The sequence below is a fragment of the Heliconius melpomene genome, chromosome 18, assembly GCF_056956725.1.
Source record: "Heliconius melpomene rosina isolate 202511_hmr_F chromosome 18, ASM5695672v1, whole genome shotgun sequence".
NCBI classification, from domain to species: domain Eukaryota; kingdom Metazoa; phylum Arthropoda; class Insecta; order Lepidoptera; family Nymphalidae; genus Heliconius; species Heliconius melpomene.
Window position 1 is genome coordinate 4,433,565 of NC_140406.1, and position 24,485 is coordinate 4,458,049.

The 24,485-nt window shown below is 35.8% G+C and overlaps 1 protein-coding gene across 2 annotated transcripts; it reads right to left on the reverse strand.

Moving 5' to 3' along the window:
• Positions 1 to 1,924: 1,924 nt before the first annotated feature.
• Positions 1,925 to 24,272, reverse strand: sr (zinc finger domain-containing protein striped). Of its 2 annotated transcripts, none has more exons than XM_085201545.1 (2): positions 23,500 to 24,272; positions 1,925 to 5,417 (listed from the first exon to the last, which is right to left on the reverse strand). In XM_085201545.1, the coding sequence occupies exons 1-2, from the start codon at positions 23,759 to 23,761 to the stop codon at positions 4,483 to 4,485; spliced, it is 1,197 nt and encodes a 398-aa protein (XP_085057671.1). In that variant the 5' UTR covers positions 23,762 to 24,272; the 3' UTR covers positions 1,925 to 4,482. The 2 variants fall into 2 exon arrangements, with proteins under 2 accessions (XP_085057671.1, XP_085057672.1); XM_085201546.1 differs by lacking the exon at positions 23,500 to 24,272 and adding an exon at positions 6,698 to 7,008.
• Positions 24,273 to 24,485: the final 213 nt, after the last annotated feature.

Below are 24,485 nucleotides of genomic sequence, written 5' to 3' on the forward strand. Positions count from 1 at the left end.
TATAAGAATAATACTATCTGTCTATTATATTACCATATGTCTATTATATTGTGTGTAACTGAGAACATTCTTAATTGAAAACATTTTTCTTTAGAGAACATCCAGTTTCATCCAGTCAAATATATTATCGAGTTTCTATATAGTCGTCAACACCATTTTTTTTCGGACAAAACTTGCATATTTTTTTTATATTGGCATCCCATTGAATTCTGAATGAAATGACGTAACAATTCTAAGAACAAACAAATGAAAATAATCTTATATTGATGTGAGGTAAGCTCGTTTTCTTTTCGAAGGCGATTTTATTATTTATTACTTGCTATATTTTTTTTTGCTGATGCTATATTTTGCTGTGACATTTACTGAGTGATTGTTATTACACTTATTTGTAATTTCTACTTAAGAGTAGAGGGTCTGTACAGTTAATTTGATTGGCTGACATTATTATATAGTTTATGAAACGGCCTAAGAAGTTTTTTAAGATGAGTCCGTCGTGGCGCTGGGGCACAACTGTAAACGCGGCAGCTGTAAGTTTGACTCCCACTTCTGGGAATGATTTATTTTTTTCCTCGCTATTGTAACAACATATAGCGTGGGTTGAGTTTCGCCATATAACACCTAATGGTTCGAATTGAGCGAAAAGTGTGAAAATTGTGACACAAAAATATATAAAAGGTAACACTTAAAAAAACAACAGAAGTTTTTATTTTATTATTTATTAATAAATGACATTTTCGGAAATTGTTAAATATTCATGTGGAAAGAATAATATTATTGTGATTTATGATGATTTATTATTAAATTTATGTATTGTACAATATTTTCTTTATTATTTATTACTATTTAAACTTTTTATCAAAGGGAGTCAAACCAAAGTTGTTTAACCTTTAGTAGTATTTTTGTAGTAGTATATGTTAACGTTATTGGTATCGTTATGCAAAACTGCGTCGCACGAAATACAGGTATGGATAAACAGCGTGAAATGAAAAAAAATCCTACATCTAAACTGTTGAGGTATCTTTATTAATTTCTTTAGGTATGGGTTTGAAATATTCTACCCTATATGCTGTTCCCGTAAAAAGAGCGCTGACGCTTTCACCCAGTATATAATCACATAAATTTAATTTTATTTTCATTCCTTATTCCATTCTTTGGACATTTTAAAAATTTAAAGAACTTTAAAGTGGCATAAATACTTAGTGCCATCTACAATCTCATCGCTACATAAACTATGTTCTAATGTGCTGCCATCTATATTTGATTTTATTTTCCAACGCCAATGACAAGCGACTCGGTCTCTGCTTAAGTAATAAAAATATGTCTGAAGTTCTGATAGATGGCACAAGCTACAATATAAACAAAAATGATATCTGCTCTACCTTAGTAATTGATTTTTAATATAAGACAATATTTTTTTTATTATTAAATAATCGAATAGTTATAATTTATTTATTATTATAATATTATAATATATCTTATTATGCAAGTAAGTTATTGTAGTGAAATTATTGTTTTTCATAAAATATAAAAAAAAGTTGACTTTAAAAATGATAAATAATATTTAAATTTATTTGATTAATTATTTAGCGTTGTTTAATAGAAAATGCAATATATCGTTTCCTTTGTATATTCATAAAAGCATAGGATTCGTATTGAGATATTAAAATTAGGAAACTAAACCTACTCGTGTTAAATATAAGTAGTTCGAACGACATTTGTTTCTTGCTAGTTTCATTTTTTTACGAAAGTGTGTTAAAAATACAAATAAACAGATTTGTGTGCCAATGCCCACCACTTGTCGCACTAAATTTAACACCCTAATGTTTTTCATTCTGTTGCCAACTCTACGGTTTTTCTCAGGAGAATAGTGTGGAATGTCTCGTGTTATAGTTTTACGGGTTAAATATATTTAATAAAAAACATATTTGAAGTTTTCAACAATTGTATTTTCGCACCTTAGGTGAATTTTCATATTAAATAAAAATTTTCTTTTCTCTTATATACACATTAAATTTAAATTTAGTCAGAGTGTATTTACAAATAAGTATATTAAATAGAGTTTAGTAAAAATTAGTGAGATTTAACGATACCTAAGTAGACCTTAAAACTATCTAAATTTAGAACATCAACAACATCTTTCACGCAGGTGAAATACAAAAGACATCTTATATCGTAAACATACAGAAAATTCGTACTCATTCACTAAAAGGTGAACATCATGAAAAATTTAGTTACTTTCCAAAGTCGCTAAAAGCTAGACGTGAGACGTAACAGAGCTGGAATACGATAACAGGAGTTTCAACAATGTACCCGGGCCCGGCGCGGGAGCCTCTTGCGGTATCTTAATACAAATCGTATATCAACAACATCAACGCGATACAACATTGCAAAAATGAAATAATTTAGTCTTCTTCGTTTCAATTGTCACTAGTTCGACTAACATGAATACACTTTATTAAAACCTATCTACGCTAGCCATGGCTAATAGAGACCACGTCTCCGTTACAATAGTAAAAACATCGTAAAGTCGTTCACCACTTTTCCAAGTATACATTTATAATTATAAAGAGAGTGCATTCGCGCGCGTTCGTTTCAAACCCGGAAGATAGTTTTTTAGTTTTTAAATTTTTGGCGATTGATGTGAAAATGATGACTTCCGTAAAATACAAAATGACCGCCGTTCTTCGAATATACAATAAGAAATATAAGAGTTAGTTATATTATTGTCGGATATCCTAAATTCATAACGATCGAACATACTCGAAAGGCCCACCCTGTTGTACGTTTATCACTTTTGTCAGTGACTATACGTTCATGGCAACACTTGCTAAATACATATTTATATGTTATATTTAAATTGCACTAGGTCTGTTAAGCTAACAATGTTAACAAATTCATTAAATAAATAGAGTTCTAATAACCAGTAAACAACCATTTTTTAAGTTAGAGGCATATTTGATTATAAGTAGATATTCATATAGACAGTAAATATAACGACTATTTGTGCTTCACAAAAGTTCCATACACGAATACATATTATTACAATGAACGTTACTGTTGTAGGTGTCTATATAGTTTACCGAAAAAATAATAAATTTATGATAAATATGATGTTTCAAGATTATTTCCTATTTCAAATTATATCTGGACCTATATTGCTAGTCTTATCTAAATGATGGCATACAATACTTGTATTTATTTAGAAACTTATGAGTATTATAAATAGGGGCCCTCGCTCTATTTGCAAATAATTAATATTGATTAAAGAGATCATAATTTAAATACTAATAACTATAACTTTACTAAATTAGTCTAATAATTATGAAAACTTAAATATATATATACCACTGGGCGAACAAAATTTTAAACTACAAAAATAACAAGTATGGCTAAAAAGGAAGAAAGGTGATAAAGAGCGTTAGTTAGTGCAAGCTCGGAGCGGCTAGTACTCGTAGATGTAAGTTATAGAGAACAGGATTGAGCAAATTTTGTTAAACAAACTTTGAGCAAGAGAAGATCATGACAGTGGCTGTCAAAATGAAGAGGAATGGGTTCTTAAGATGAAAGAGACTTTAGTCGATATCTTCACATCCATATTTTCGACTAGAAATATAAAAAATAAAATATTTATAACAATAATTATCACTTAACCAGCAGTCATGTTACACTTAGTAATAAAAAAATTGCCGTGGCACGTGGCGTGGTAAAGTTAAACGAATGGCACAGTTTCACGTTAGTTGTCAAGTATAAGAACAATAAATATACACTTTCACTTAATATATAAGAAGATACCTAAAGCAGAAAACCTTTGCCACTATTGAATTTAACATCAATAGAAGGTAAATATTTTAATAGTAAACCATACCTATCTACATTCGTTAGTTTTATACTTACAAGAATAAGTGGCAAAGGTTCTCTGAGCTCATACTCTCTGCTAATAGGCCTATTACGTATCACCTTTCAACGATCACTAATATGATGTTCATTCATGGATTTGACCTTATATCGATAAAAATCCGTGTAATCCATGTATGTACTAGAAGACAACCGTCAATCGTCATCGATATGTGTATGTCCTACGTCGACGTCGCGTCGCCGGGTACGTAGGCACGGAAATTTTCCTAGCGGCGGTGGCTTAATCCATTCGCTTCCTCTATATTTGATCCCAGTCTAGTTCATTCGATTATCCTATCTAATAAAAATAAATACATCAAGTTGATCGTCACTTTAGTAATAATTACAAATATGTATAAAAAGATATATAAATTTCAGTGAATTTACAAATGTAGAGTTAATAAAGCTTCGTTAAAGACAATCTCTTACATCTAGGCGATGAAATTATTTAATAACTTCAACGTGAAAGTAATTAACAGTTCAGTTGTCCGCGGGCGCTCCGCCACTGGAATGCGCGGGCGAGGGCACGGGCGAGGGCGCAGGCGCGGCCGCCGACGTGGAGGCGGCCGGGGCGCCTGGGGCCGCGGGCTAGAGCTGCGCGTGCGAGTGGGGCTCGTGGTGGTGCGCCGGACCACCGCCACCTCGCTCCCTCTTCAAACGTTGTTTCAAATGCACTTTTGCGTGTCGTTTCTTCTCATCTGATCTTGCGAATTTGCGTCCACATATATCGCAAGCGAAAGGTTTCTCGCCCGTGTGAGTCCTTACATGCGTAGTTAAGTGATCCGATCGACTGAACGAGCGCATACAGATGCGGCACTGGAACGGTTTTTGCCCCGTATGGATTCTAATATGCCTCGTGAGCTCATCTGATCTCGAAAATCTACGATCACAGCCCTCAACGGGACAGGCGTAAGGCCGTTCGTGCACAGGCGTTTTGCTGGGACGATTAGGATACTTCCGAGGTTTGACTGCGACTAGTCGAAGAGGTTGAGCACTCTGCTGGTACACTTGGGACAATATCTCGTGACCTTTGCTCGTGGACGGGTTATATTCAGCTAATTGAATAGGTCTGTCTCCGGCGGGACTAGGGTATGGCTCTCGTTTGGGCACTCCAGATGGGCCAGGAGCCGGTTGCGGTGTACTCGCGTACTCCTGCGTTTCCCAAGTGTGTTGAGGTTGAGGCTGAGGTTGGGGTTGGGGGCGATACTCGCAATGTGGCTGAGAGCAAGTTTGAGGTTGCGGGCAATAAGAAGGTTGACACTCTGGAGGAAGTAATTCAATGCGTTCCTCATATTCTTGTTGAAAATATTTGTCAACACTACCGGGTCCGGGGCCTGATGGTAGGAGCCACTGTAGTGCTGGTGACGGCGCACGTTTTCCACCCATTGCAGGTCCATATAGAGAAGCGCTCGCACTGGAGGCATTGCTCGCATCCTCTGCACGAGCGCCAGGAGACAGTGATGCTTCATGCTTATGACGTCGCGGGGAGCAAGCCAGCGGCAACTCATCGCCTGGTAAAGTACCTGCAGCAAAAGATACGAACAATAAATATTATGTTTGTATTTGGCACACATATTAATCATGGACTAATTGTTAGTGGAATATAATGTCATATTTTTAGTATTTTTTCCTCATGTAACTTTCAGGCGTTTGATATTTAGGATTTCTGTAAATTTTTGAAAATATAAAGAACCACAAGTTAATTATTGATATTTGAAAATTTATTTCCTTATTCATTTTAATATTTAATTATATACATTATACCTATAGGTAGTTATTTTTTTAGAATGGTCAATTTGTCTTATAATTTTTATATTTATATTTACTATTTGAAAATCGTATATGTAGAGTGCAGTAATGGATAAAATTATAATTTTAGTGAGTACTAATACAACATTTATTTTGCATATTTTGTAATGAGCAGGATGTGGTGATAACAGGCGGATGTCGATAGTTCTATCGCACATATCTGGCATGCTCTACAGTTGGTCGTCGTCTACGGTCTAACGCAATTTTAGTATTATCTCCTTATGATTGCTAATTTTCTGTCATTAACTCATAAGATGTTTAAAATAACTTCATGTAAATATATGGTACATAATCACATACCTACAGTTTATTTTTTACTAAAAAAAAAATATGTAGAGTTAATTTTTTTTTTGTAAAAAGAACAATATGTAAACTCTTACAAAAGTTAAATTCAATAGATTAAAACTGTAAAGTAATATAAATTAATAATCTATTCTCTTTTCATTCAGTAGGTACTAATCTACCAAAAATAATATTTATGTATCATAATTTTACCGTAAATATATAAATATTTATATTTACCAAAATGTTAAATGTACCACTATAATTATAATTCAAAAACCACTAATCACAAAACACAAAACTATAGAACGTGAGCCGACGGAATTTCACAGTGAAGCCTTTTCATTCAAGAGTTTGGTATCGATCCATTCGTGTCAGATGGATGAGCGAACTTTCATTTTCACAAACACGACGGGACACTGGGTTCTGTTTATTTTTATAATCGGAGTTATCATGGGAGTTGTCGAAAATATTATTATATTGAGGGACGTATTCTTCCTTAAACGAACAACCGAACAACCGCATTATGGAAATAATAAAATTCACTTTATAATAAGAATTTCAATATCGTTACTCAATGTGGAAACGTTAAAGCTGAAATGTGTAAACAAAATGTAATTGCCCGAAGAGTAAATTATAGTGCATTGTTTATTTACAACGTTATCGGTCTCTGCCGGGTGCGGACCAGTGCGTGGAGGGACGCGTCACGCACCTGATATCGGCGGGGGCTCGAGCAGGCTCGGGAAGAAAGCGGGCAGGTCGGACGTGGTGACGGGCGTGTTGAGGTCTGCCGGCGCGCCGCCTGGCAGGGGCGCCGGCGCCGGCTTCAGCGCGCAGTCGAAGCCCAGCGCGCCCACGTCTGCCAGCGACAGCAGGTGCGGGCCCATCGGGGGCTCCGCGTCGGCGCCCATGCCGTCCGGCACCACCTGCTCCTCGGCCCACGGCCCGAACGGGATCACAAACAACGCCAGCGTGAAGACGGCCTCTCGCGCGGCCGGTGCGAAGGGGACTGGCGCCGCGCGACCCCGCGTCGCACTTTTATCAATGGAGCCGCGGTCCCATATTCGGTAGCGGCGCGCGCAGCTCCGCCAATCCCGCGGCCGCGTGGCCCCCCGGCTGACGTCACCGCCCGACGCCGCCCACCGCCCCCCCCAGCGCCCGCCGCCTCCCATCGCTTACACCGCACGCGCCAGCTCGTGAGCTGAAGCCTCTGGTCGGGCCGATCGTGTCATGAACGTGAACCTTCTAGCGATCATCCACACTGTTTGTTAATGTAGAGCATAGACTCTGTGACTACATCTACATAAACATATTAAAAACCTTTTAATTTACTTTAACTAATTTTGGATTTACGAGAAATCTTAAATGTCATCTAAAGTTCATTTATATATATAGAAAAAAATATTATGTAAATAATATTCTAAGATAATTTAAGAAATATGAGAGTTATGTCCGTTTTCATTAATTTCTTTCTGGACGATCTGAAATCAGTAGGCACTATTCTTTTTAACTTTTCTTGTTTTTTATCGAATAGATATTTATTAACAATTTTACAATTTTTTTTAATAATTGCCATCTTAGTGAGCTTTATATTATTTTAGATTGCCGATATTTGGGAGTTATGACTCATTTAAAGAATTATGCTTGCTGTTTCACAGTTTTGGCAACCGAGCGACGTAAACAATATACATAATAACTTACGTATTTCTTTTTGTTAAAGGTTTTGACTGTATCTAGATATTTTAAGAACATTTTTTAAGACACTATGAGATTTATGACAAATACCTATATCACCTTTTACCTTGTATTTTTATATTATAGCCATCTACTCATATATAGATCAATAAATAAAAAAAAAACTCAGAATTAAAAACACAGACAGACGATAGCTTTGATGGGACATTATAGACGCTGTTTATTGTTATAGTTTTCTGCAATTTCTATGTTGTGTCATATATCGTATGACATGAGACAGAAATATGTATTAGATACTTCTATACTTTATAATTATTTCTTTTAAAAATCCTCTAAAGTGGAAATCCTGATTCTAGTGTACATTAATAGCGTTTTATTTATAGCAGGTATTTGTTGTTCTATAAATAAGTAAAATACATGGATGCGTGTATTTAAAGATATTGCAACTCATTGACGTAGAGTGTTAGTTAGTACGGCTGCCTTCTTTCTTACAACTTTAACGATAATTGGATGTTGCCCACATAATGAGAATAGTTTTTTTTAGAACAGAATATTTTTAACTTAACTAGAAGTGTAAGTTAAGCAGTCATTCTCTTTATCTATATTTTAATGATAACCCATTTTCGATCGCCTCTCGAATATCTCGGATATTTAAAGATATTATAAATCTTACATAGATGCATCTAGATGTGCCTGTGGCTTTTTACATAAAAAATAATATTTAATGGGTGTTATATTAATACCTAATTATACATAATTAGAGGAGCGGGTGACGTGACGATAACGTGTGAAATACGCGTTGCCATAGTAACGTGCCACACTCATATGTCACTTTATATAAATGTATGTATTATCAAACTTATGGTAGTGCATCTCATGTTTATTTAATTAATTTAATGTATTTTTATGTTTTATTTAAAAACAGTATTAGCATTCTGCACTGCATCTCTATGTAAATTATAACGGTGCCAAGATTTATATTCCTCAGTCAACTCAATTTTCTTAAAAGGTTTCAATTTTTTAATATAAAAAATCCTAAATTTATCTAGTCGATTTAGTACAAGCTAGATATATCTAGATTCTAGATGTAGATTTGAAATTGAACTGATACCTACCTACAATCCACATATTTAAAATAAAAATTATGATGTCATTATCATAGAACAATAGAGATACAATATATTTAATAAAATATAAACGAACAAAAAACGTAGTTTAATTACGAACCAAAAACTAACTATTGAAAACTTCGCTAAAAATAAGTAATCTCAAGTGTTATATAAAGTGCAAGTGTTAAGGACGTTGTCCGAGGCGCAGTGCCCGCCGTGGCCGAGACACGCCGACGCCGACCAGGCCCACATGCACCGGCTAACCCAATTATCGTATAGCGTAACGGAGACGATAAAGAAAAATAACAAACCCACGATTTCACCGGCGTCTAATTATAGTGTGCTATTTGCGGGTGCGCGGGCGCATACCGGCATCGCGTGGCCGCCGTGTCAGGGCTATTCCTGGCCGTCAGCTGACGTCCCGCGCCGCTCGTAAACACCACCAAAGCGATTGACGTAGAATGCGAACAATCGAGTTTTCAGCAGGTGAATCACGAGATCGAAACGTCCCTGCGGGATCGTTCTATTATTATCTTGACTACTTTTGGTTCGGAGTTCGGAGGCGGGGCACTATTTCGGCTCGGTATCCTAATACTCGTTGTCTATTTTAATGGTATGACTCTTTCTTTAGTTTTAGTTTGTTCATTTTCTCATGAACGTCATATGTCTAAGAGCAAAACATTTGTGAATTTAAGTCGATTACATCAATGTACCTTTACAAAATCTAGTACAAATTTATCATAGAAATTGTAATATATTTTATGAAAGAAACAAACATAAAATTCTTTAACTAAAATATTCAAAACATTGATTAAATATGGTCTTTTTCTGAGTAGGTCAAGCGTAAAGTTTGAACAACATGTCACTTCGAGCGATCTTATAGGATGCGTGCAAACAATTTGTGTTGGCTAGTGCTTCCCACGGTGTCGGTCCCGGGGTCGGTGCTGGTGGTGGGTGTGCGTCTGGCTCGCGTTTACATTGTAAGTCTGAATGCCCATGCATTCTAGCTATGACTAAACAATTATTACTATTGCGATTTAAAATTGTTTTCACATACTTATGAGTATGGCGCAAGAAATCCAATTTTAGAAGTTTACAAATGTGTGCTAGATTATGGAGAACTACGGTGATTTTTGTTAAGCCACAACGACAAACATTGTAAATATTTCCTCGAGTTAGACGAGCTAGACTGTAAACGTAGATTGTGAGTTCGATTCCCACTAAGGAATTGAAATATTTAATATTTTCAGTTCTTCGCTTTTTGTGTAAAGGTAGCTATATGTATAAACAAATAAGTAATAGATCTCAAGTATTTTATGATGGATTGTAAAAAAAATAAAATTAAGTAGGTTATTCCTATACAGATACATTGTTCAATATTAAGAAAATAATCCTAAGAATACAAATTTAATTTTAAAGATTATACCTGTTTATAATGTTTTATTCATTGGGTTGGCAATATGACACTCATTACTTTTAGAGAGCAATAGCTAAATGTCATCGTTTTGTAATTTTGGCAAGCTGGTTTTACATCTATAAATATAGAATGGTACACATACTGTATGTCTAAGTCATGATATGCATTACTTCGTTTAAGATATAAAATATTATTAATTTTAAATACAATGCCAAAACAAATATATATTCAAAAAATATTTATGCTGCTTATCGAAGATAGAAGCGAATAGAACATTTTGCAGTACTACGTACCGACTAACCTGCGTAAAAATATCGAAAAGTGACGTCGAGTGCGAAATTAGCCAATCTCATCGAAAAACAATGTTGGCATACGTGACAACGCACGTCACTCTAGCATGTCACCTTTATAATTACGCTACACTCGAAAACACCGACAACGGTGTTATATCTGGATGAAAACTAATTCCATCCAGATATAACACCGTTGACGTAAAGATAGATAGATATTTATGTTATACTCGTATAGCATAAGTCATGGTCCATCAATGTTTGAACGTAATAGATATTTAAGCTAAATTTGATATATGCATCACTACCGTTTTCATTACATCAACAAAATTAGACTGATATAACGTCACTCGTTGCTTCCATACAAGGTATATTATGTATGTATTTTAGATACATAATATAAACTTCTTATGAAATAAGATAGATAAAAGAAACTTTGGAGTCGAGAAATTTTGTAATTTCAGACATTTCGCTGACCGAATGCAACACCGCGTTTTGAATGACCAGAGTAAGAAAATAAAAATATTTTAAATATACGAGTATACTTAATTATTCCCCCGAGAAGAAATCCAACCCATAATCATCATGTTTTCAGTCAGACATTTCGCTGTGCTAAGACAATACTTTGAATGAAATATAAAAAATCACTTTTATATTATGAAGCGTGTATCACTTGTAATTTTGAAGTGGGGAGCTAATGGGAGTTTGAGGTGGAAGTTAAATGACGTCAGAGCCCCCCTCAGGGTGGAACGATTCACCATTTTCGCCTGACGCACGATCTTGTTGACTTCACTGAAGTTTCATTAATATGAATACATATTTTTGTGTTATTGGATTATATTATTACGATAATGTTGCATTTTAGTGTAAGTAACAGTTGAAATCTGTCTGAAAGAGAGTAATGGTTGTAGGTTGCAATTCCATTTGAAGGCCTATTTAAGTAATGTACCTATAGGCGATATTTGTGCGTGGTTTGGTATTTCCTACACAAATTCCCCATAATAGGGTAGTTTTATAATACGTAATTGAAAAACAAAATTTAATTAACTACCATTAATAAGAGCTATCTTCTTAATTAGACATTAGTATTACAATAAATTAATATAATCAAGCATTTAGGTGCTTTGGTACAAAATAAAATGAATATTTTTTTTTACTTACAAATTATGTCTATTTAATTAACCTTTGCGATTTCTAAAATATCAAAGCAATTTGTTTAGACTATCGGATTGTTATGACTAAATAATTAGGGAATGTTAATAAAATGTACTAGTTAAAATAGAAAATGTTCTATTTTTAACTTTTTTTCTATTTATTTCTTACTTTTTTTGCTTCATGTTGTATACCGCCCATAGCATGGTAGGCAGAGGGAACCCAGGAACCCAGTATTGAGACACTCCGTTCCTATTAAGACACTTCCGTTCCTCACTTTCCGCCGAATTTTAGAGGCATCGCGTGTTATTCAACTCAACGCCGCGCTTTGCCTCCTTACCAGAGCGAAGAAATTAAAATATTTCATTCCACCGAGGGCGCCACGACGATCTCCGTGTGAATTTACTTCAGTTATACCTGAATTGTAGCAATTAAGAATTTAAATATAAATTTAATAATATATTGTATTAATCTACAACAACAAGTCCAATTTGAGCATCTTCATTTAAATCTATATGTAAAATATAATAAATCTCTTTTATTCACATAAAAATAACACCCTTAGAAGAATTACGCAAATTAAAGAATTACGCAAAAGCTGACTCTGTGCGAAACTATTATTATAATGTAGAGCTTAAAATAAGCTTTTTCACTGATAACAATGATAAATAAAAACGTCAGCGCTTATCATCGTTTATGACGTCATTATTGAAGTGACAAAGTATTAGTTTTGCGAAAAACTCTAGGGCGTGCGTCAAATAGCCACCTGTTGAACGACGCTGCCCTTGTATGTTAACCTTAACTGGGGCCGCGCTGCGATCGATACCTATGACGTGTGTCCTCATTCATAAATAGGGGGGCGCCTCCACCTCCTCCGCTCGCTGCCTCCCTCCCCCATCCCCTAGCGCTGTTCTTGGTAATAGATGGGAAATCATGAATGGCGCGCACACTACTAAGAACCTTATAATATCATCGGTGTGAGTTTTTTTATTTAAAATAAACTCTCGTACATTATTTTTTATTTCAGATTAAATATATTTATAATGAGTTCTTATTTAAAACCGGTTTAATTAGCTGCTTTGACTGTCTTAATCAAGTGGAAAAGTAGAAGGAATTAAATGAGCAGCTCTTATCGACATAATGTTGCCATCTTGAGTTGGATGCGCGGCTGCAGACACTGCAGCGTGGGCGCGATGCAATTTGACACGCGCTTGCAATACTTGCATTCGCAATCAGTATACTATCAGTGGCGTTGACCCTTCAATGTAGCTTTTTAGATTTTTTCGATATTTTTTAAAAATCTGATAATAAGAAAACGTTTCTGCACAACTAACGTATGGATTACATGCGTAAATAGGTTTTTTCATAGTATAAAATCTACAAATATATATAACAAAAGTAAGTATTAATGAATTTTTAATAATTATCCCCCTATTTTTATTTTATATTTAAATTTTAATTATAAGCCATCCAACATCAATATTTTATTAATTATATGCAGGTGTGTAAAAATATATAAAACAAATTAATATACAAAAATATATCATCCATCAGCCACTCTTGGATTGTCGCTGTGCTCGGTTCATACTAATGTAATCAGCGCTGCGCACGCGTCTCTTATTTACGGCGGATTACGCGTACATTTAAGTTTTATTTCTAGAGTAACATTTTTGATACGGCTTTAACTGAGTCTTATTTAGTAGGTAATTATTAATCCATTGTGAATCGTATTAAGCACGATGCCTTTAATAACAACAAACTCATTAAGAAATAAAAGCTATTTCTTTATAGAGTTTTATTATTGTTATAAAACTATACATACAGAATATAAAGAAACATTAATATTAAAGCATAACACCCATATATAGAGTAGAGAACAAGTGGTAATGTTTAGTTATGTCTGCACAGTTTCAAAGCCCGTTTAACGTCCGTCCATGGCAGTGGCATTGGAGGCAGCATTGAGCAGTGTGTGGCCGTGGCAGAGAACTACGTGCCTCTGCCGATCGATGACGTATCCTTGAACCCTGGTGCCCACTGCGCACGCGTCCTGCCAACGCGGACGTCATACCGTGCCCATGGCCACGAAAATCGCACAGAGAACCCCCATCCCTCACCCTCTGCCACCCTCGCCTCCCTCTCATTCATACTGCGGTGTCGCTTTGCTGGTATCCTCAACTCTGCCATTTCATATCGATTGTGACCTTTGCGAAGAAACCTGTTGAATGGTAAATGTGTTTGCCTAATTTGTTACTAATCATTTTCATAAGCTACTTTAATCCTGTAGAAAACACCGAAAACAATAGCATGTTAGGGATTTTGATTTTTAATTTCGTATTTAAATTTAATTGAGAATGTATGTAAATATAGTATATGAAGCTATATCATATAGATTTGTGCAACGATACTTTATATCTATCTTTTCGTATATTGTTAATACGTGGTTGTGGTATAGTAGGTCGACATTGAGGCAGCCCGCGACCACGCAGGGCCCTGTATGAATGAACTTACCGTGGGCGAGCAGCGTGCCCCGTTCATTCATTAGCTCGGAGGCCATTTCTCATGAATAATAACATAACGAAATCTGTTACGCAAATTATAATACAGCTGTTTTAAGCAAATGTCTTTAGTAATACTTCACATACTATTAGATATCACATATTTTTTAAATATATCGTTTAAATATTTCATACTTTATGTAAAAAATGTACCTATAGGTACTTTAATACGCTAGTTTACCGCGATTATTGTGTACGAGAAAATAAAAAAATATTTCCGTATTTTTAATATAGACCTATATATATAATTATTATAGTAGGCAATCCGCTTTGACTGAGCAGTTGTTTAGTAAACGGAGCAGCCAGGCGTAGGAGTCAAGGTAAGGCCTGCAGGTTTAAGCGACACGGATTAGAGGCATTGTCTACGCCAACACATACTATAGCGGTCACCGTTGCCAACTTGCCAACTGTCGTAGAATATCTCAGCCCTTGACTCATCTTTGCTTTATTTGAGTGGTTTATTGGAATATCAAGTAGATGTTACAATAATTATTGAGCATCTTTGACATTGTTAGTATGGTTCGTTGCGAGTCTTATATTTAAAAATGATCTCAGATTGGGTAGGTATATTCAATAAATGACCCTCTCTACGAATGCACCAGGCAGACAGTCAACCGAGTAGAATGGCGTTGGAGTGTGTGGCGCATCACCAACGATTAAAAAGTTCGACCACGACCGCTCTATCAAGAGTGAAACGACAAAGAAGAAGAATTCAATAAATAAGGATATGCTATAAATTATACTCGAAATCTCTACATGTATCTTTTTCTCAGCTTCAAACTGTATCTCGCATGTGGCAGGACAGGCTGAGGGAGCCTAGATTTAAAACTCTCCACTCACAACTGAATTCTAGAGGTATTGTTAGTTGAGTGATGAAACTCAACGCCGTGCGTTTGCCTCGACACCAGAGTGAAGAAATGAAAATATTAAATATTCATTTCCTTGAGTGCACATTTTAGCAGTTATTATTCGGAACTACCTTAGTACACGCGAAAATGAGATGCTTTGTAGGTCATCTCGGAATAATCATTAAATCAAGAATATATTTCAAAATGTATTTATTATAGCTAAATAATGCATAAGTTTAAAAAATGCTATTTCAAAAAAGTTTTTTTAAGGATATATATTTAGGTGATTATATAAAGTGCCTATATAAAGATATACGAAATCAATATTACGGGTATCACAATCAAGTTTTATTTTTGAATATTTTATGTAATTTCACTGATCGTAGAGATCTCCCATTGAAGTTATGAATTAATCCGAATTAAATTAAACAAAAAATAAATAAGAACACCCAAACTAAAACTAAATAATATTATTAGACATTTGAAAGGATTTCAAACGTACTAGGCACTTGCCGGTAGCGACGGTCGCGCCCGCGCCGTCCAATAATTAGATAAACGAGCGTGTGGCGAGGTCCCGACCGCAATTACTAACTGCACTGCTCCCATAAATAATCAGCGATATGGGACGCTTCTCCTGACTCATTTGTAATGTTGGTCAGTAGAGTTACTTATAAAAAGACAGGCCTGTGCCCTTAAATTATGTGGTAATGGTGGGCCTATATGTAATAATATTTAATAGAAAAAATACACAAGCACAGGCACGCGGGGCATACTTGTTGCTGTAAACGCGATGGGTGGTGGGTTCGATTCTCATACGAGGAAATGAAATGTTTAATATTTTCATTTCTTCGCTCTAGCGTCGGGGCAAAGCGCGTCGTTGAGTTCCGCCACTAAAAACGCCAATCCGTCTAGAATTCGGCGGAAAATGGGGAACGGATCTGTTGTGGTTCTTTACAGCGTTAAACACTAACAACACAAACTGTATCATGATCTTATATAAAGAATTTTGTATCTATAATTATGTAATATTTTGTTGTTGTCAACATTTGAAAAACAAAAACAAGTCTTTATAATTTCTCGTGTCGTCTAATTCAACTAGCGATCATTCACGGCCGGGGCCTTGTTCGCGTTCATCAATTAGAATATCCGCTTTTTTTCTATTGCTGCTCATTACATTAGTCTTCCTCGGACCAGAGTGAGTCAAAAGTGAGGGCACGCGACTGAGATGACGTTAATTAATTAAATGCATAATGGACACTTACTCGAGTGGCTAGCAACGAACGTCTCACATGTTTAAAGCATGTTTTATTCATGGAATATTGAGTAAGAGAAACTAAGAGGAGGTTTTTAATTCAACAAAGTTTAAAAATATGTTTAAAAATACTAAGAACAACACTGACACTGGGAAATTCAAATGGGACAATAATAGAAAGTATATCTATGCTATGTTGATCGATTTAAATCACAAAATTATCGTTTTTATTTTTTAATATGAACGTTCTCACGCATCTTCTCATGTGGTGAACTTTATAGTCCAATAGAATCTTAGTCCAATAGGACTGTTTAGATCGGTTACTGTACTTTTATGAGATTTATTTAATAACAAAGTATATAAAAACTTATCTTTCATTAAATGAACAAAAGCATATTATATTAAAAAAACAATCATTTCCTTATTTTGGAGTAGGTACATTAACTTGGTAAGTAGGTTATTGAGGGATCACAATTTACACATTTTTTATTTTTTCTGTATGCCCTGATTTTTTATATATAAACAAAATTATTTAAATTCACTGTTAATATTACTTACAAAATTTATAGTTCCATTTATTACGATTACAAAATAATAAACTTTTTAAAAGTTAAAAATAATATTTTGTATTGCTATATGTTTTTGTTTAATACAACTCAGCTTAGAGCTAACTAATAGCTAACTTAGATTAGTGATTTGAAATAGGATTAGGAGGCTGAAATGTTCAAACCACAAATGAGTATATAAAATTACCAACTTTAAATGAAAGTAATAGTAGATACAAACCATATATATAGAAAAATTCAGTCATGATGGAAATAGGTAGAGTCTTTTTAGATATATTGAAAAATACAGAATACACTTCTAGAGTATAAAGGCAAGTATATAAAAAATAAACACAGTTAAAAGAAGAAGGCTACCACATAAAAAAGGATATATCAGCCCCACAGATTATCACCAGACAAAAATTTTAATTCTATTCCTCAATTTTTGAATAGGTACGTGATATTTATTTATGGAGTTATTAAATGTTATATTACCTATTCATATTACTTAGTCTTTATATTTTTTATATATATTATAAACGTTTTTGAATTTGAAAATTTTAACAATATTAAAAAAAAAATTGTTTTCGTTGTGTGAGAAAAAAAATAAATGAGGCAATCGTTGGAACGTAGTGTCGCGTGCAACCGTTTTAGTTTAGAAAAATAGGGCGATTGCATAAAATTTTAAATGAGTCAAATTTTGGCTCTTATCCAGTTTTGCCGCACATTCTTTAAAGTATTCTGTTATAAACTAAAATTATTTCTTAATAGTCCTCTTAAAAAATATTACAACACAAAAGAGTGATCAGTATCTAACCAAAGTATTACTATAAAATTTAAAAAAAACTATCACATTTTCTAAGCTTATTATTTTAACAAAATATTACATTAAAATATAATATATCATAATTTACTTTATTTTATAGTCTGTAGTGGAAGATGTCACAAAACCGAACAAAACGCATAATTGCAAATTAAATGATCATAATATTTCACTAAAATTAGAAGCTTTTTTATAAGTAATTGGTTCAAGAAGAAGTTTATATAACTTCATATTGTGTAAAACTTGTTTTTTAAGACAGAAGCCATTTGTTTAAAGTTGTCACGTAATCGGGACGCAGGATTCTCGCACTCGATGGAATGTGAATGGAGATTGGCATCATATATAATTTTTGATATTCATGGTATTTTTTTTATTCTACTCTTTCTTTTTGTGTATATTTTTTAGGTAAATTGGTGCTACTAAGACACAAATGCAAATTTATATTGTCATTTATTGAAGAAGATTTTGGCTAATACTTTTTAATAGTTTAAATAAAAGCTAAAAAGTAAAGCTAGAACCGGCTCAAAAAGACAGTGGCTTTGCGGTGAATATACTTATCTAATGTGATCTAAATTTATCTATTTACTTTTAATGTACTAAAATAATGACAATATGGCTTTTTTTTTCGAACATGAGGTTAATGCTGTTAGCTCTATTGGCTTTTACAGCGACATCGGTTGGGTAGGAAACAGGGTACTCTGTCCCTGAAGAAATGCAAGCACTAAGTGGCTGCCTGTGAGGAAGTCGACGACTGTAAGGGCGCCCTTTGCGGGACTCGAACCTCGGCTTGAAGTCGTTGAGCGGACTGGGATTTCACATATGCTAAGCAAACCAGCCGCGACATGAAGGCGCAATATGGTAAATGTTAGTCTCATGTCCTATGACAATTACTCAAGACTAGAAATAAGAAAATATTTTCTGAGCATATTATTTTTACTCTCTTATTCTAAAAGTTAGACCTTTTACCAAAACCTTCCCGGGTTCAAGTTTCAGAAAAGGCATTTGAATTTCCTCCAAGGTATGACTCAATCATATGACTACGCTGACTACTGCTAAGTTTCACATCATTATTAATGTTTGTTATTATTTTTTTACCATCACGCTGTAACCGGCGCATAATAGGGAGGGAGTTTGCCTCTTTACCAGGATCTACATAAATAATTTTAGCAAGACAAACGCGTTCACAAAACTCAAATGACTTTAAAGCGGTAATATTCAACTAACATCTTCCGGTCTGACAGATGGAAGAGATTGCGAACTGACGTGAATTTTTTATGGTCTTTTTGATTTCCAGAAGCCGTTTAGTCTACGTTTCTTGAATTTTATATAACATGAGTCAATGCAAGACATGTGAATATTAGGTAGATTGAGAAGGTTCCATTGTTTCCGTAGAAGGGTAAACTTGTTATAACCAAACCCTAATTATGGTTAGTAAAAACAATGTTTTATAGCGCAGTCAATCGCTCGGATCGGAGTCGCCTGAGTCAGCTGTAATCGATACACTGTAATTGCGGAGCATGTACTCGTATCGGGTGAGACAATGACGTTGGCGGGCAAGAGTAGATCGTATCGTTCGCAGTTACATGCGTTTAAGTAATTGCGGGAACCGCCATTGTTAACCGGTCGACACAAATTGGGCATTAGCTATAATTTATTGACTTTTAAATCAACTCGTATTGTCGTTGCGTCTATTTGAATATTTTAGCTTGTGGGCTCGATAGGCCCTAATGATAGCAATTGTTCTTCATCACTGACCACGGTGCAGGTGCGCCAGAATATATACGACGAGTACATCTCATGACCAAATAGTTCAAATTATATAAGATTAACGAAATTTTATTTAAAAACGGAAAACTGAAAAAGGTGTGCCTTTTTAAGAAATAAAGTATATATGAATAAAGTTAGCATTCGTTTGATAAATACTAGATTGTCAATTTATGTAGAGTGACGTGAGACGGCGCGGGCCTCTCAAAGGCACGTCCGTGGCCCCGAGTGCGCAGCGGGATGTTCAAAGCTTCTGCAGCTATCTAGTATCTAAGCTTCCAAGGTGTAATGGCCTACCGTGGGCACCTCTGTCGAGCCGCTGTCCCCGGTGTGACGGTTGCAGCGTAGGTTGCACCATTTTTGACACACATAACATGAGTAACAGAGGCATTGTTTACGTGATGTTTTTATCAGATCATTTTTGCGTGACGCTTGGGTGCGCCGTTCTAAAGCATTATTTATTCATGTAGAAATATGTAATTTGTGTATAGAAGATAAGAATTCAATATATTTTTGCGTATGCACTACGCAAAGCGCAGATATGTAACACAAGAACTCTTTTTCTAAATTTCACTTCCGTATAATTATATTATAATAAAGATATTTCTCAAGTGTTTTTAAACATAGTAATGGGTTCTGCCACACAATACGTATTGAAACGAAACATAAGAAAATTCTTTACTATCTTCACTGCAAGGTGGCCGACACATCTTACATACTCGTAATGTGAAAAATAAAAAAATAAAAGTAAAACAACAGATCTTATTTGAGACTAGGTATTGGTAGCTAAAATTATTCGCACGACTGTTATCTGAAAAAAACATTTTCACCGTTATAATGCCTGCTTTCAACGCCCAATCATAGACGTAGCCTTTATTGACTCCGCCCCTCTACATATAATGAAGATATTTAGAATAGAACTATCACTATAAAATAATAGAAACGAAATAATAGAAAGATATATATTATTTCTTCTAGATTGTTCGTTCGTTTTAATTCATGGAATCTTCTTTAAATTACATGTTGTATTTGTTTGAATTTAAAAAATAATGGTTTCACTTTTTATTTTATTTGATAATTTGCATAAACGTTTATGAATTATTAAGCATGAATAAAAAAAGAAATAAAACCGGATTTGTACAAAAAAAAATATAAGCAGCATTCAGTTTCTTTTTAATACTGAAAGGCTTGCGTTTAATCGCATTAAGCCTAACAAACTTTCACCGAAACAGGGAGGAAACTGGGGAACGAAGTCGGGAATTTCCTTTGTCTAAAAAGTGTGAAACTGTTTTTAAAATTAAAATAGTAGGTATCATCTGTCTGTCTGAAGTAACGTAGCTATTCGAAAGGTGATTTAATCTTTAGCGTTCTTTACTTTGATTCATAAAAATATGTTCAGTCCTTTGAAGATTATCATCTCTTTTCTAGTTGATGAAAAGATAGCATTTTATTTATTTTTATGTTTATTTGTGGTGGAGGTTTTGATTTTTATTGAATTTGCAGATACTGTATGATTACCTAATAGATCATTAATATTTTATTGTGTTTAATTTTATTAAAGGAGGTTTCATCCTACAAGACATCTGGCGGTAGCTTTATAAATTAAATTTCACAAATATCTCCCCATTTAATAAACAGGTCATTATTATTAAACTGAGAAAATGATATAAAAGATATTATGTCTATATTATTATCACTAAATATGTCATTTAATTCTTACTTCGATGTGTTGAATATCCACGTGAATAAGATTGTTAAGTAAGTATGAAGAGCCTTCGTCCAAACTCTGAAACAGCCGTTATTGAAATAATTGTTTGTTTGCAAGTTTTTCACAGAACTTTTTCATTAAGATCACACTGTCTGTGCCAAAAAATATTCTAAAATTTCTTATCTCTTCAAATTTGCGAAGTGGTTACGAGCAGTGTATCAGAACAATTAATCTTAAAGCATTTTGTCACAAATTACGTGCGTGCGTTACTTAAATAATTTCGCTTATTTTTATTTAAAACTATTGTTTCTATTGGATTTTTAATACATTAACAAAAAAGCTTCGACTTGTCATATTGTAGGAACCAGGTTAACTTGCAGATATCTTATTGTTATTGTTGATGTGACCTTCCTCCAGTATCTTCGATTCTGTGTTCTCAATGCTCAACCGACGTTGGGAAAGAAATGTATCAACGTGTCCAAGCTACCTCATCACAGCTCTACTGGACTCTATATTATTTATTCTTTTTTGTGGGTATCTAAGTTTTGCTGCTCTATAACAGTATTGCTATATATACGGCAGTATTGCTTTACGGCATTGTGTCACATAATGTGGGGATCAACAATTTGAGGCAGAGCACCTGTAGATCCTCTGGTGGGCCGAACGCTCGTTTGCCTTGTCCTTTTTTCCATAAGAGCGACGTTAGTTCTGCTACTGGTCAGAATACGCATTTCTAAACTTATTTCATAATTCCATGGTGGTACTATTTCCCTTCCAAAGATCTGAGAAAAACCATTACAAGCATACTATGGTACGATATATTATTGTCGTCGAACAGTAGAGGCCAGTTGTGGCGCAGGGGCACAAGGTGTGACTGTAAATGCGACTGGTTGTGGGTTCGATCACTCGAGGACTTGAGGAGATGAAATATATATTTAAATTGTCAATTTATAATAATTGACAAATGTCAATTTCTTCTCTGGTGGCTCTGGTGTCGAGGCCGAGCGCGGCGTACCGTTCCGCTACTCAACCGGCAATGCCTCCAGAATTCGGCGAAAAGGGGGGAATGGAGTGAGACTAAGTTCCCTCTCTCTGCCTTATCCTCACTGTATCAACAGTAGGGTACTGTGTGCGGGATACAGCGTGAAGCTGATTTGATTTTTTAAATTATATTATTGTAATGATATTAAAAGCTACATACTTCATATGCTTAATATGTACAGTAAGTTGCGAGAACACGATTGTAGTATAACGAACGACAAGTGCGAGTTGAATTCATATTCAAAAATAAGTTACCTGTGGGTACTGGTGCTAACCAGATGTAGGTACCGGATGTAAGTCAAAATTTATTGTGTAAGAAGGTAATTATGCATTTGACAAAAATATGATATATTATGTTGAAAATAGATAAAACTGTTGTAAACGAACACGATTTTTAGAGATCCATAAAAAGTATTTAGATATTTTTTTCTTATAGGTTGCATACAGGCATTTTTGTATGTCTTAAATATAAATAAGAATTGCAACGTTTTCTAATATCAGGGCAACTTGATAGTGTTTTGTCACAGGCACAGCCGATTAACGCCGTCCGGTCCAGATAACGATGAACGGAATGCTGATCAAAATTTTACAATCTCGTTCGCTTCGTCAGTGCCGCTGACATAAAATTCTCTATTCATTGAATCATTTTTGTGTGATACATTAATTATGACAATGATTTAAATTATTAATATAACAATGATTAAAATATTCTGCTAAAAGCACTAAAGTACTTGTAAGTTTTGGGTTAAAATCCACGCAGCATTCATACATTTCTATTAGTATCATAAACAAAGTGAAAAAATATAAAAAATAGGGCAAGTCATATCGGTTCCTCATAATTTTTTTTATAATTTTTTTATGTATACGTATGTTAATTGATATATTGTTTCAGGGCGATGTACATTCGATAGTTTTGAGTTCGATGTTCATATGTCGCGAAGTCGTTAAACAAAGTGCTGACAAGCAATGTCTTTAAAATGTACAGTAAATGGATAACGATTGGGACATAATATTAATTCAGGGAAATATTTGCACGTAAATGCAAATTTTTTTTCATCACGTCTTTATACGATTTCAAATATACATACATATTTATACGAAATATACATATATATTATATTACGTATAGGTACCTCAGTAGTATTATAATAATTCCTATTTCTAATCATAAGCTTAATGTTTAAAGACTGACTGTCATCACATTGTTTATAGATACTATAACACTGTAGATTGTATACATGTATATATTTTGAAACTAGAATATATATAAGTATGATATCTAGTTTAAGAATTAGCTTTCCCCATAGATGCTCACCGGGAGTGGTCGGCGTAAAGTAGAGCGCGAACAAGTCGTCGACGGAGGCGGTCGCGGAGGTGGCCGTCACCGAGGCGTGCGCGGGCGACTGCGTGTAGGGCATGGGCTGCGCGAGCGGCGGCGGCGGCCCGCCGTAGTGCAGCCCGCTCGGGCCCGCCTCCACCAGTAGCTGCATGTGTGAGATGTCCACGAACTCGTCGCCGTCGCCGCGGCCGCCCAGCTCCTCGTCCTCCGGCCGTCGCATCGCGAGCACAGAGAGCATCGCACGAGCGCATCCCCGCACCGCGCACCATACACCACACACCACGCACCACGCGCACCACGCACCACGCGCACCACGGCGCTAAACTAACTTACTTACTTAGTGTCCTACGAATCTAACGAATTGACGCGATCACAGAACATTACGTATAGCTTGTATACAGGAAACTACAAATATGCGGCACGGTAATCACTGAAGGGTCACGAGCGTCTACTGATAAATGAACACAGATTTCGCACGCGGAGAGTGTCGTCGCGCGTCGAGCGCCGCATCCTCGACTGAGGCGCGCTGGCGGCGGCGAGGGCGTGCGGCGCCGCCCCCGTGCGAGCGGAGCCCTGTCAGTGGACGCAGCGGGCCGCCCGAGGTCGGCGCTCATTCACGACGGCCGCGTTAATGGCGGGCGGCGTGCGCCCTCGGCACCGGCAGCCGGCGTCGCCCACGTGCGCGAGAAACTGGCGCGGCGTCGCGGCGGCGAAGGGAGTAGTGACTGCTAGCGGGGCCGGCCGCGGAGGCTCGCCGTGCACGCGTCACGCGATTCCTCTCCTGCCGCCGCTTTCTCCGCGTTGACTCACGCTCCACTTTCGTACGCTACGCGCGCCGGCACCGCCGACACCGCCGACACCGCCGCCGGCTCTCGGAGACCGTTTTGGCGATGCCACAATTAGCCGCGTGCCACGCGCTCCCGTGACGTAGCGGCCCGGATGAGATACTCGCGGAGTTACGT